At 56.8% G+C, this 11,922-nt stretch overlaps 1 protein-coding gene across 1 annotated transcript; it reads left to right on the forward strand.

Moving 5' to 3' along the window:
- Positions 1-3,412: 3,412 nt before the first annotated feature.
- LOC126036226 (uncharacterized) lies at positions 3,413-11,449 on the forward strand. Its single transcript, XM_049795755.1, has 14 exons — positions 3,413-3,445; positions 4,039-4,255; positions 5,347-5,470; positions 6,605-6,936; positions 7,160-7,241; positions 7,452-7,522; positions 7,917-7,978; positions 8,186-8,226; positions 8,493-8,589; positions 8,796-8,865; positions 9,423-9,523; positions 10,119-10,286; positions 10,650-10,739; positions 11,266-11,449. The coding sequence occupies exons 1-14, from the start codon at positions 3,413-3,415 to the stop codon at positions 11,419-11,421; spliced, it is 1,644 nt and encodes a 547-aa protein (XP_049651712.1). The 3' UTR covers positions 11,422-11,449.
- Positions 11,450-11,922: the final 473 nt, after the last annotated feature.

The raw sequence follows: 11,922 nt of genomic DNA on the forward strand, positions 1-11,922 counted from the left end.
TCAAGCAACAGCTGAGTAAAATTTGTCAGGAAACGTCGCTTACATGGGTTAAAGCATTACCCATGGCTCTATTAAGAATCAGAGTACAGCCAAAAGGGAAAGGAAATTTCAGTCCTTATGAAAAGTTACATGGAAGACCATATCAAGGGTCCGATGTTCCAAATACCTTGAGCGCTTCTGGAGATATGCCTTTAAAGGGTGTTATGACTTCTTTAGGAAGCTCTTTACAAGAGCTTTGTCAGCATGTCTCCACAGCTGGAGCCTTAGAATTGGACGCAGCAGCACATCCCTTCCAACGAGGAGATTGGGTATATGTAAAATCGTGGACTTCAGAACCACTAGCTGAGAAGCGGAAAGGACCGTATCAAGTCATTTTAACAACATATACAGCAGTAAAGGTCTGGGGGAAAGGACGTTGGCTTCACTGTACAGGAATAAAGCAAGCACCAACAGGGAATTGGAAGTCTAAAGAAACCGGTCCTGTGAAATTGGAAATCTATAAATAAGTTCCATGCTATGTACTTGGGAGAACCATTGTGTAAAACTTATAAGATTGGGGTTGTTACTCGGGATATTGTCAGGGCAGAAATCCTTTTGTGTGTTACAGGTTTTAAATATTTTCTTTTAAGTTGTTGTTCTAAACATAAGATAAATAAGAGTAGATGTAAAAGTACAAAGGCAGAATCACAGGTTGACAGGATGAAAGAATCTGTAGTATAAGATAAACAAAATGAAGCATTTATTGTTTGAATTACTAACCCTGATACTAGTCGTCCCTGTGATTTTGATAAAAGATAACCTAGTTTCACAATTGATTCAAGGTTTTGCGAAGGTACGAAATTTAACCTCAGTAACAGCCTGCCTTCCGATTCCAAAGTCAGCTGAATATCCAATTCCATGGGGAATGTTGACATTGACTCTAACCAAAACTTGGGAAGAGATGTGGGAGAATGAGAATCAGTTTAGCAGATTAAATTGGATGGATTTGGGTGGCAGTTACTCTTTAAACTTTGAAAGAAGGAGTTACAGCATTTTGAATTGTAACATTACCAAACCATCCACCTCACGGGCAAAAGAATTAATTTATCGTCCTTCAGGAGAAACTTGTACAAACACCCTTTGGGGCTGCCAATTGCCAAAACCAAGGAGACAAGTGCAGAGAGGAACTTGGGATCACACTCAAAATAGAGCATGGTGTTTGGAATTTACCGGAGTTACAGGGCCCTTGTTAGATCCACCCAGAGCCAGAACTATCTGTGGAAATGTAGACTGGACTAGACAAACAGAGAAAATCACACATCCTACATGGAACTGTACGAGAGTTTATACTTGTAACTCCTCTGACCCAGAAGTTCAAAGACTTTATCCCCTAGCTAAAGCTCTAAGATGGGGATGTGCTTGTAGAAATTATAGTAATGTTTTAAGTGATACTTGGTCCCCTCTTAATAACGGAAGGAAAATTTGGCCTGGAATTGACTGTATTAAAGGACGGGTGGGAAGTTTAGGATTAACTGTCTGGGTGAGTAGTGATGGTACATGGTCCACGCACCTTCGCATGAAGGACAAGAGCAAACAATGGACTTTAGGCTTATTAACTTGATGCCCTCTCTGGAAGAAATCCCCCTTGCGGCCTCGATAGTGGAATCGGGTAAAACGAGAAGATGATTCCTGGCAATCACCAAGCCCTGGAGCCAAAATAGGATGGGTATTGGAATCTCTATTCTTACCACAGTTAGCAGCTCTTCAAAATAAAATGACTCTCCGCAATGTTCCACTCCAAGTAGAAACATTAGCTAATGCGACTCAAAGTGGGCTAAATGAACTCAGTGCACAAGTACACGCTACTAGTAAAACGGCACTGCAAAATCAGTTAGCTTTAGGCCTACTACTACTAAAAGAACATGGAGTATGTGGGCACATGGGTTTTTCAAACGGTTCGTGTTGTATCCACATACCAAATGTGACAGCTGATTTAAACCATCAGGCAGAATAAGACGTGTTGCTCAAAGTAGTAGAGAATTGAGATCAAACGTAGCAAGTTTTTGGCTAAACAAAATATTTCAGAACTTCGGATTTTCTCCGACTGGATGGTTAGCTGGGCTTTTGCCAAATGTAATTGTGATTGTTACCATCTTTGTTATAATCTTTGTCGCTTTTAGCTGTCTTAAACGAGCTGTGGCACGATCTGTATTCAGGTGAGACTACCGAAAGAATTAGTGGCCTCAAACAGAAAGGGGGGAACTGATAGCCTATGTCCATATATTTGGTGTGGTTTGTTCAAATGTTTATGGTTTTCATATTCTGTACCTTCTGTGAAAACTGGTTTGCTGCTAGATAACTAACTGTATGAGTGAGATTTGATAAACGATCACATATGAACGTTACGGTTGAAACAATATGTGATAAATGAATTTAGTCTCAAACAGGATTCCAATCAAAGTTTACAATTTATTAAATGAATAAAGGCAAGCAAACAGCGCTGGGTGCACCAGGAGCCTCTGCTCTACGAAGACGTGCGCTGTGAAAAACAACCCAGCTTCTTTTATAGTCTAACATTAGTTACATATTCATACTAGGCGTGTCCTTCCAAAAGACTCTCCACCTCCTGGTTGTGCAGGTCCAGTAGTTCTCCTAGAAACTTCTCGAACTCTCCTCATTGGCTGAGGGGTCTTCCATGCAATGTATCTCCGACCAAGCTCCCCACTGCTCGGGCCTGACAGCAGACATCCTGCATAACACCAGCTGCCATCACCAGAACCCTAACAAGTTCACAACAGACACCTCCCCCTCAACAAACTGCCCATACACTGCCATTTCAATACACCCTCTGTTTATACACACCTGCTATTTATACATACTAAAGATCACCCCGCTCATAACCTCGCCCCATACTACGATAAATGCCTCAGTTCTCCCCTAGGATCTCTTGTTTAACACTGTGCAGTTAACAACAAAACCGGTTTTGGGCTGGCAAAAAAGAACTGTATACATACCATCTGTCACCTCCCGGCCTGTAGTTATAGGAGGACCGACAAAATAGTTAAAGACTACATATACGGTGAGGGTCACATTTTATTATGCAGCCCTAGCATTGTTTATATTGACACGAATCAGATGAACACATTTCACAAATAGACAAAGGGTAGCCGGGGAGATAATTACAAAAGCGTAGTCAAGTGATTAACTAGTAATTATTCACAAGTTTTGCCGTTCTTTGCTCTTATGACTAGCTGTTCCTGTACGCTAGATGAGAAAAACGTTGCAACTGACCACATGTGATTGAAACTGCGTTAAGCTTCAAGATCAAAGAACAAGCACAAGAATAAGGACTTCAAGAACAGCCAACAAGAACTTCAGATGGGTCGGTGGTCATAAAAGCAGCCCGTCGACTCAAAAGGATCCTTCATTGCGCATGATCGGATGTAGGCAGTACTATGACAATCAGGTAGGATCATTTTTATGTGTATGTATACTAATCTGATTAATATGCAATTAGTTATTCTCTGTAACCTGTTTGTGCTAAAGCTGTGGTATTTGGCACGCTAGGTGGAACTATCCCCCGCGCATCCAGCGCTGCAATAAAGAATGCCTGCCTTCTAAAACTCCCAAACGAGTCTTAGAAGGGTTCTTCGACCGGCTTTTCGGCATCACCCCCTTCGGGTATATATGCGGATGATGTCCCCCCTGTGCCTTCTCCTCCCTAGGCTGAACCGTCCCAGCTCTCTCAGCCTTTCCTCATAGGAGAGATGCTCCAGTGCCTCCACCGTCTTACTAGCCCTTCACTGGCGTATGTCCACATCTCTCTTGTACTGGGGAGCCCCAAACTGGACACAGCACCCCAGGCGTGGCCTCACCAGTGCCGAGGAGAGGGCAAGGATCACCTCCCTTGACCTGCTGGCAGCGCTCCTCTTGTCGCAGTGCAGGATACCATTTGCTGCCTCTGCCACAAGGGCACATTGCTGGTTCACGTTCAACTTGGGGTCGAACGCGAATGTGAACACGGGCACGTACTGGTGCATGGGGTTGTGCCCCTCTCAGGCGCAGGGCTTTGCCCTGCCTTCCCTGATGACCTTCACGAGGCTTCTGTCAGCCCATTTCTCCTGCCTGTTGTGGTCCCTCTGGAGGGCAGCACGACCTCTGGCGCATCAGCTCTGTGTCATCGGCAAACGTGCCGAGGGCACGCTCTGCCCCATCATCCAGCTCATTAATGAGGACGTTAAACAGGAGCGGAGCGGACCCACTACTGACCCCTGGGGTATGTCTCGCCCCAGGAGGGCATAGGATGTGCTCAGATGCCTCCTGCAACGGGTCCGTTGGAGGTGGCTGGGACTGGCCACGTCTGGCACGGGGCAGCCCTGGCCCCTGCCCACAGAGCCTCCCCCGGTACTCCTGCCACTGGCAACGCCTGGACAGGGACCCCCGATACACCAGTACACAGGGGCAGGGGTGTCTGGAGCGGCACAGGTGCCTGGGCGAGGACAGGCAGCAAGACTAGGCAGGGGGTTCACGGCCCGTGGAGGAGCTGTGGCGGGGCCATCTGCCAAGAGGCTTGCCAAGGCCTGTCTTCTGGCCGGGGCCTCCGTGTCGGGGGCTTGCGCCTGCCTCTGCTCGCCCTGGGGGGAGACAGCGTCCAGCAGGACTCTTGCCCGCTTCCTCCTATAGCTGCTCGCTCTCGTCACAACCCGGCGAGGGCCTGCCAGCTGGCTCACCCCCGAGGAGCCACTGGGGTCTGTGGGCCACCCCAGAAGGAGCCCTTGCAGTGTCGTGGGTGCTCATGCGCCTCGTTGAGGACAGGGCGCGCAGCAGTCCCTTGGCACATGCCTGGGGCCACGTTGGTGGCCGGAGTTCCCCATGACAAGGTGGAGCCGGTGGGGCGGAGCAAGCCAAAGCCCCACGCACCGCCATGCAGCCTCAGCCCGGTGTTACCCAGAGCCGGCACCCCCTCCTTGCCCCGTGGGGACCCCTCAGCTGGCAAGGTTGGCCCTGCCCAGGCAGGAGGAAGGTCGGGGGCCCTGCTCAGGATCCTCCCTAACCCTGTGCTGCCATGCCAGATGCCCGGTGCCCTCGGGGCAGCCTGCGCCCCCGTGCAGAGACCTTCCTGGTTGCCCCCGCAGGAGACTACAGAACACACAGCACACACCCTCCTTTCTCTAAAGGGGCTGAGGTGGGTTGACCCCAGCAGACCGATGCCCAGCCAGTCCCCAGGCAATGGCTACTTTGGAAAGGGCAAAGGCCCGGGCTTTATTGCGGAGCGTGGTGTTGCATGGCCTGTGGAGTAGCCCTGTGGTCAGTTGGGGTCGGCTGTCCCTGCTGCGTCCCCTCCCAGCCTCTCGCCCACCCGCACAGCCTACTCGCTCGGGGACACACAGAGAGAAGCAGAGGAAGCCTTGGCGCTGCGCAAGCGCTGTTCAGCGAAAGTGCTGGTGTGTTTTCAGGCCTGCCTAGTCACAACTGCAAAAGACAGCGCTAAGTGGGCATCGGGGTCTCTGCCTTCCCCTCCACCCCCCAGTAGCTCCCTCTGTGATGTCGCAGCCATGACCTCACACCGAGCGTGGCCAGGCCTCTGTGAAGTCAAGGCTGGCCACCTTGACCTCCGGCACTGTGGGCCAAACCTCCCGCCTGGAAGGAGCTTGCCGTGTCCTGGTGGCTGTGAGCCCGTGGCAGGCGTTCTCCTCCCGGCAATCGGTTTGGAGCTCTCGCCCAAGTGACCTCCCCTGGGCAGGCAACACTCCTGCGGTGGAAGGAGGACACACAGGCTTGCAGGGGAGCTTCCTTTCTCCCCAAGATGAGGAGGAGAAAGGCTCCTCCAAGAGCGCAAGGTGCTGCCCTGCCAAGGAGGGGAGCCGGCAGCAGCACAGACAGACGTGCAGCTGGGCCCACTCGGGTCCTCGAGAACAGGTACGAGGGTTTGTTCCTCCTGGGGACATCAGCTGGTGGGCAGGACCCCCAGAGCCTGAAGGGGGGCTGGCTGGGGGGACACGGTGGAGAAGCTGGCGAGCGCTGTGGGCAGCACAGCAGTCCCAGGTCTTGGAAAACCCGCCGTGAGCGGGAAGAGGCTCAGCTGAAAGCCCCTCTGGCCCCCTGGGCCAAACCCCACGGTCCTGCTGCTCAGGGTCCCAGCAGCAAACTTGGAAGTTCCTGCTGCCCTCCAGCACAAGCCTTTTCTGGGTGCCTGGAGCGGGACAGCTCAGCCCTCGCCCCGCCAGGCCTCCCTGGCAAAGCACTGCCGCAGCTGGAAACTCCTGGTGGGTCTCTGCTGAGCGAGAGAAGCCCTGGGGGGTGTTTCGGAGAGGGCTGTGGCCCTCGAGCTGCAGAGGCCCTGGGAAGCGGTGGGGGCTTTGGAGGAGGGCAGCCGCTCCCCGCTGCCCACAGAACGCCAGGTCTCTGAGACGCCTGCTCAGGGGCAGGCTGGTGCTCTGGGGGCCAGGGTGGAGTCAGGGTGAGAAGCGGCTGCGCCGTCCCGCTCTGCTGCTTCTCCTGCCCTATCTCACCACAGCAGGGACGTCTCCTGGGAGGCTTCCCAAAGCCTGTCTTCTGGCCAGGGCCTTGGCTGATGTGGCATGGAGATGGTGCAAAACAGGGCGCCGCCTTTGTCCTCCCATAGGTGCAGCCCCGCTCGGGAGGACCAGGGCACCAGCTGGAGGGGGCTAGCACACTGCATCTGCAGCGTGGGAGAAAACAAGCGTGAGTTCAGCGTTGCCTTTCACCCCATGTTTGCACCAAGCCTGCCTGGCTCAGCCGGGACCAATGGCCCCACAGAACCAGCATCATCCTGCCCTGAGGGAGGCCTGGGGCCACCTCTCCTATGTGACGACGAGGACGGAGCTGCCTACCACGTCCGCATCTTAGTGGGATACTGTAGTAACCGCGGCGTACCCCAACATGGTGGAGGCCAAGAGGCCAAAGCCTCGTCCACCCTCCCACCCCAGGCACACCGTCAGGGCCCTGCCTGCAAGGGGATCCTGCCTGGTCCCCTGAGCCCAGCTCCCAGGGTGCAGCCAGCACCCCCGCCCTCCAGGGCAGAGCCCTGGCCGTGGCCCTGCCCCACAGGGAGGGAGCGCACAGCACCAGCGCCCACCGCGCCACAGGGGTCTGGCACACGCCCTGAAGGGCATCCTCGAGAAGGGTCCTCAGGCTTTCCTCCGGCTTTGTTGCCCAGGGTTCGTCTTCGGCATTGCTGACAGCCTGGCAGTGGCTGTGCTCTCCCTCCAGAGACGCCTCAGCACAGGCAATTCCACCCTGTGAGTACAACGTGTGTCTGGTGCGGACACGGAGGTGGGGGTGCCACTGGGTAAGGGTGAGCAGGGGGGAGGCTGGAGGTGCTCTCTGCCAGGATACCCCCTGGCTCTGGCTCCCCTGTAAATTGCTGCTCCTCAGCTTGTAGGAGAAAATCCCCCTGTGCAGGGCTCTGGCCTTAGGCACTGCCAATGCCAGGGCTTCCTCTTTTTCAGGAAAGAGGTCGTCACCCTGAAGAAGGAGAGGCTCTGCACCATCCTCTTCTTGATGACCCTGGCTGCTCTTGGTGAGTATTGGCACGCTGTCAGCGGAGGCACAGAGGCGCAGGCTGCCAGCTTCAGCATGAGGGAGAGGCGCTGGAGCCTCCCCAGCATTCCACCCTTGGAAGGCCGGAGGGTTGGCCTTTCCAGCCTCCCAGCCTCGCGGTCAGGAGATGCTGGCTGCACGCAGGGGAAACGGGGCGTAGCTGTGGGGCGCACCGCGTGCCCGGGAAGCAGGGCTGTGCAGAGCCCCGAGGCCCAAGGCCAGAGTCCTTGCTTGGGGCTGCAGCCTCTCTCTGTACCCCTTCCCCGTGTCCTCAGCCAGCCTCTTGCCACCCTGAGGTGGGAGGAGACCACATGACTACAGGGATTTTTAGAAACTCTAGTCAAGTAACTCTCTGTCGGTGATGTGAATTACAGCTGGTGCCTACTGCGGGACCTCACTGCTCGTGTGGATGCTGCAGGCAAAGAATGTGCCGCAGGTCAGTGGGACAGGAAAGTCCTGCAGAGGAGCGCTGCTGCTGGGGGTGGGTGGTGGTGGGTGGGTGGGTAAAACGCCCGGTCTGCCGGTTCCAGGCAGTGACGCACACACAGAAGTGGCAGTGGCTGCTGCCGTGCCTTCCTAGAGCCACCAGCTCTGGAAAGCCCCGGCAGCTCAAGGAGTCAAGCAGAGAGCCTTTCTCTTTCAGGTGCTGCTGGGGCAGCCTGCTGCTGACCTGAGGTCCCTGCGGTAAGAGGCCTCTCCTCTCTCCTGACCTGCAGCACGTTTGGTGGGGTAGCAGCAGATGAGACAGTGCTATTTGCACTCATTTGCACAGCGCCCAGGGCTTGTGCCTTTTGCTCCTGCCTGGGCCTTTTGCTAAAGCTGGAAGGGGAGGGAAAGAAAAGGGGGCTCCAGCACCCCTGTCTCTGCTCCTCCTTGGAGCGTGGAGGCTTGGAGGCTCTGGGAGGGGCTGGGCAGCTCTCTGACAAGACCTGCTTTCACCGCGTCTGCAGGAGCATGCTCGCCGTGTGGGGGCAACAATCCCAAGAGGTGCAACAGCTGAGGGACGAGGTGGCACACCTGGCTGCAGAGATGGCTGCTGTGAAGAAGGTAATCCTGCGCTTTGGGAAAGAGGGCTGGCACGAGCAGGGCCCCGCACAAGGCCCTTCCTGGGCCAGTTGGTGGGCTTTTCCTGCTCAGCCCACACACCCGTCCCTTGCCCGGGGCTGCTGGTTGAACTTCTCCGCCGTAAAAAGCCCCTTCTCCTGGCCAGGTCTGACGTGGTCATTTCCCCTCTTCCTTTGCGTCTTTCCCAGGAAGCTCAGCAAATGAGAGAGGCAATGTCTGCAAGCACGCGGATGTCTGACTGGGCTCTGAAACGTGCAGGTACGGACAGGCCTCGGGCCCAGGCCGGCAGGCCTTGTTGCGCTGGGCTCGCGCTTGGCATTCCCGAAAGCAGGCTGCGTGGCAGAGGCTGCTCTCCGAGGCAGAGGGAGGTGGGACCAAATCCCGGGGCTCAAGAGCACGCCTGTGGCAGAGCGGCTCCCTTGGGCTCACCCCCATCCCGCCGTCAGACCCCTCGCTGGTGCCGCGGCCGTGCCCCTGCAGGCGTTTCTGCCCCCTCCCTCTTTGCTGAGCTTTCCTGGGGAGCAAAAGCGGATGGCTGGGTCATCCTCTGCTGTCCACGTGGTGGGGCCTCAGCTTGGGTCTGCAGCCCTTCCCGTGGGGGCTTGCTGTCTCCCAGCTCCCGCGGACCTTCTCTTTGTGCAGCTGCTGGGAGAGAGACGCCATCCCCGGGCACAGGGATGCCCTCCTTTCCTGGGGCACCTCCGAGGGTGCGCTGTGGCATGTGGGGCGGGCAGGCAGACTTAGAAGTCACTTGCTGCCCCCAGGTCCTCCGAGCCTGGGGCCTCTTGCAGTCAGCTGCTCTCTTCTCCCTTCAGGGGCTGCCATCGACCTGCAGAGATCGTCCAGCATCTCTGCATGGCTCTGCAAGGCGTTCTGGTTCCTGTGTTCTCCGCCCCTTGTGGATACCTTTGTGCAGGTAGAGTGGCAGAAACCGTCAGTGCTGCTTCTCTTGCCTCTTGTGAAGTTGGGGGCGAGCCCTGGGGTGTCTCCCCTCAGGCCAGTGGTATTGCGGAAGGCCCCAGAGCTGGTCCGGTGCCTGGCACCTGAGGTCTCCCACAGGGCTTAGCTCCCCAGAAAAAAGCAGTTGTCCTCAGACGTGGGTTGAGCTGAGCTGAGCTGAGCTGAGCTTCCTGCCCCCCATCCCTGGTCACGGCTGGCTGAAGGGGCTTCTCCTTCGCGACCCCATTTCCCTGCCATGGCTCTGACTGTCCCTTTCCCAATGGCACAGTGGAGGGTGGGAGGAGGCTGCAGAGCTGCTGGCCAAGAAGAGAGGTTTCTTGAAAGCCCTGGCTGCGGTACAGGCTACCAGATGTCTCCCCCACTGGCTGGCTGCTTTCCCCTTTCCCGGGCCGGGAAGACATCCGGGCGCTTCTGCCCGCATCCCAACACGCCATTCATTTCTAGCACAAGCACAGCCCACAGATGCAGTGCCGACTGTGCTTCTGGCTGCAGGGGAGCGTGGCGGGCCCCCCCACACCCTTGTGTTCATTGCTTTGACCCTCTGCTTTCAGCCGGATGCTTCCCCGGGTTACTGCTGGCCTTTCCAAGGGTTTTGGAGTGAGGTGCTGATCCGGCTGCCCACTGAAATACGACCGCTGGCCATCATCATAGAGCACACCTCCAAGACAGCCTCTCCACCGGGGACTGTCAGCAGTGCCCCCCGAGATTTCACTGTCTACGTAAGTTTCTGCTGGGCGCTGGGGGCTGGGACCTGGCCGCAGGGAAGAGCTGTAGCGGGGATTTGCTGCTTTCTGTGCATCTGCTGAGATTCGTGTGCTCCCAAGCACCGCCGTAACCCGTGGGGAAGTTGCAAGGGACACGCGGACTGGCATCACCCCTCCTAAGTCTTGCTCAGCATGTTTTGGCCCAGCACCTCCGGCCCCCAAGCAGCACGCAAGGAGGAGACTCGGCCCCACTGCATCCTGCGCCAGATCGCGCTGGAGGTGCAGGAGCAGAGTGCAGATCACGGCCCCGGGTCTGGCATGAGCATTTCCTCGTGCTTGTGTCGAGCCTGACCTGCTCCCCTGTGCTTTATCTCCAAGGGACTGGATGAGGAAGGCAAGGAGGAAACTCTGCTGGGGACGTTCACCTACACCGTGCAGAAAGGGCCGACCCAGACCTTCCCTCTGCAGGTAGAGTGAATGTGTGTGGGCAAGAGGCCAGGGCAGTAACGCCGGTTTGCCTGCAAGTTGCTTGCAGAAGGAGTGCGGACGGTCCCTGCCGGGGCAGGGGCCCGACCCTGGCCAGGAGAAACGTTGGTGGGATCGGGAGGGAGAGTGGCATCCGGCAGGGTGGCAAAAGCAGAACAGAGGCCGCGCTGGCCCCCAGACGCCTGGGTCCCCGGAGCTGCCTGGCTGCAGCCTCCGGGCAGGCGGTGGCAGGGAGGATGCCCAGCACCTTGCCCTGGCAGCAGGACTTGCCCCGGCACGGGCGGGCCTCAGGTTTCCACAGCTGCCCGCCACGCTCTCCGAGGCCGGGCGTTTGGGGGTCCTTTGCCACCTGGGTGGGAGAAGGGAAGGAGGGAGAAGCTGCCGCCTCAACCACGGCAGGAGCTGGTCCTGCAGCGGGGTTCGGGCTGGCGGAGGAAGACTCGCGGAGGCTGCTGTCACACTTTACACGCCAGGGGTCACGCTGCTTTTTGCTGTGGTTTCTTTGCAGAACGGGATCCCCAGAGCCTTTCGGGTTTTGAAGCTTGGCATACAGAGCAACTGGGGAAAACCGGGGTACATCTGCATTTACCGAGTGCAGGTGTGTGGGAAGATGGTGGGAACCAACGCCATCGGCGTGAAGCATGTGGAGACCTTCCCTCAGTAAGAAATAAAGAGGAAATTGGGGAAACAGAGCAGAGGGATGTGGCTGTTTGTTAGCCTGGTAGGCCTCTCAAAGTGGCCTGCTTCTGCCTTTCGCAGGCTGAGGCCTTCCTCAGGCTTCCCACTTTCTCTCCACCACGGGGGTGTTTCCGAAGCGAGCAAAAGGAGGCCCCGCTCCCACAGCCTTTCCTTGCCTAAGTTCCTTGGCGAAATCCTCTGGCTCAAGGGCCGCCCCCCCATCTTGCCCCAGGAAGGAGTCGTCGGAGCCCGGCAGTCTTTGGGCGTCACGATCCCCAACGCACGGGCCCGCTCCATTCAGGGGGCACCTTGGCTCTGGGGACAAGGTCTAGTGGTGGCCCACGTGGGGTGCTGCCATGCCTGGGACCCGCCAGGGGTGTCTGAGGTGTGTGAGGAGGCCAGAGCAGGCTGACCACCGGGGAGGGGGGCGGATGCTGGCTCAGCTCCCCTGTGCCCACCTGCACTCCCAGGCACAGCCCTCCGCCCT

The sequence above is a fragment of the Accipiter gentilis genome, chromosome Z, assembly GCF_929443795.1.
Source record: "Accipiter gentilis chromosome Z, bAccGen1.1, whole genome shotgun sequence".
In the NCBI taxonomy this organism is placed as follows: Eukaryota; Metazoa; Chordata; class Aves; order Accipitriformes; family Accipitridae; genus Astur; species Astur gentilis.

What these genes read in the sequence shown, in the direction of transcription:
- LOC126036226 (XM_049795755.1), top strand. Translation starts at nt 3,413, where the DNA reads ATGATCGGATGTAGGCAGTACTATGACAATCAG. An exon ending in CTGGGCTCTGAAACGTGCAG is followed by an intron (nt 8,866 to 9,422) that starts GTACGGACAGGC and finishes TTCTCCCTTCAG; the next exon opens with GGGCTGCCATCGACCTGCAG. An exon ending in CCCAGACCTTCCCTCTGCAG is followed by an intron (nt 10,740 to 11,265) that starts GTAGAGTGAATG and finishes GTTTCTTTGCAG; the next exon opens with AACGGGATCCCCAGAGCCTT.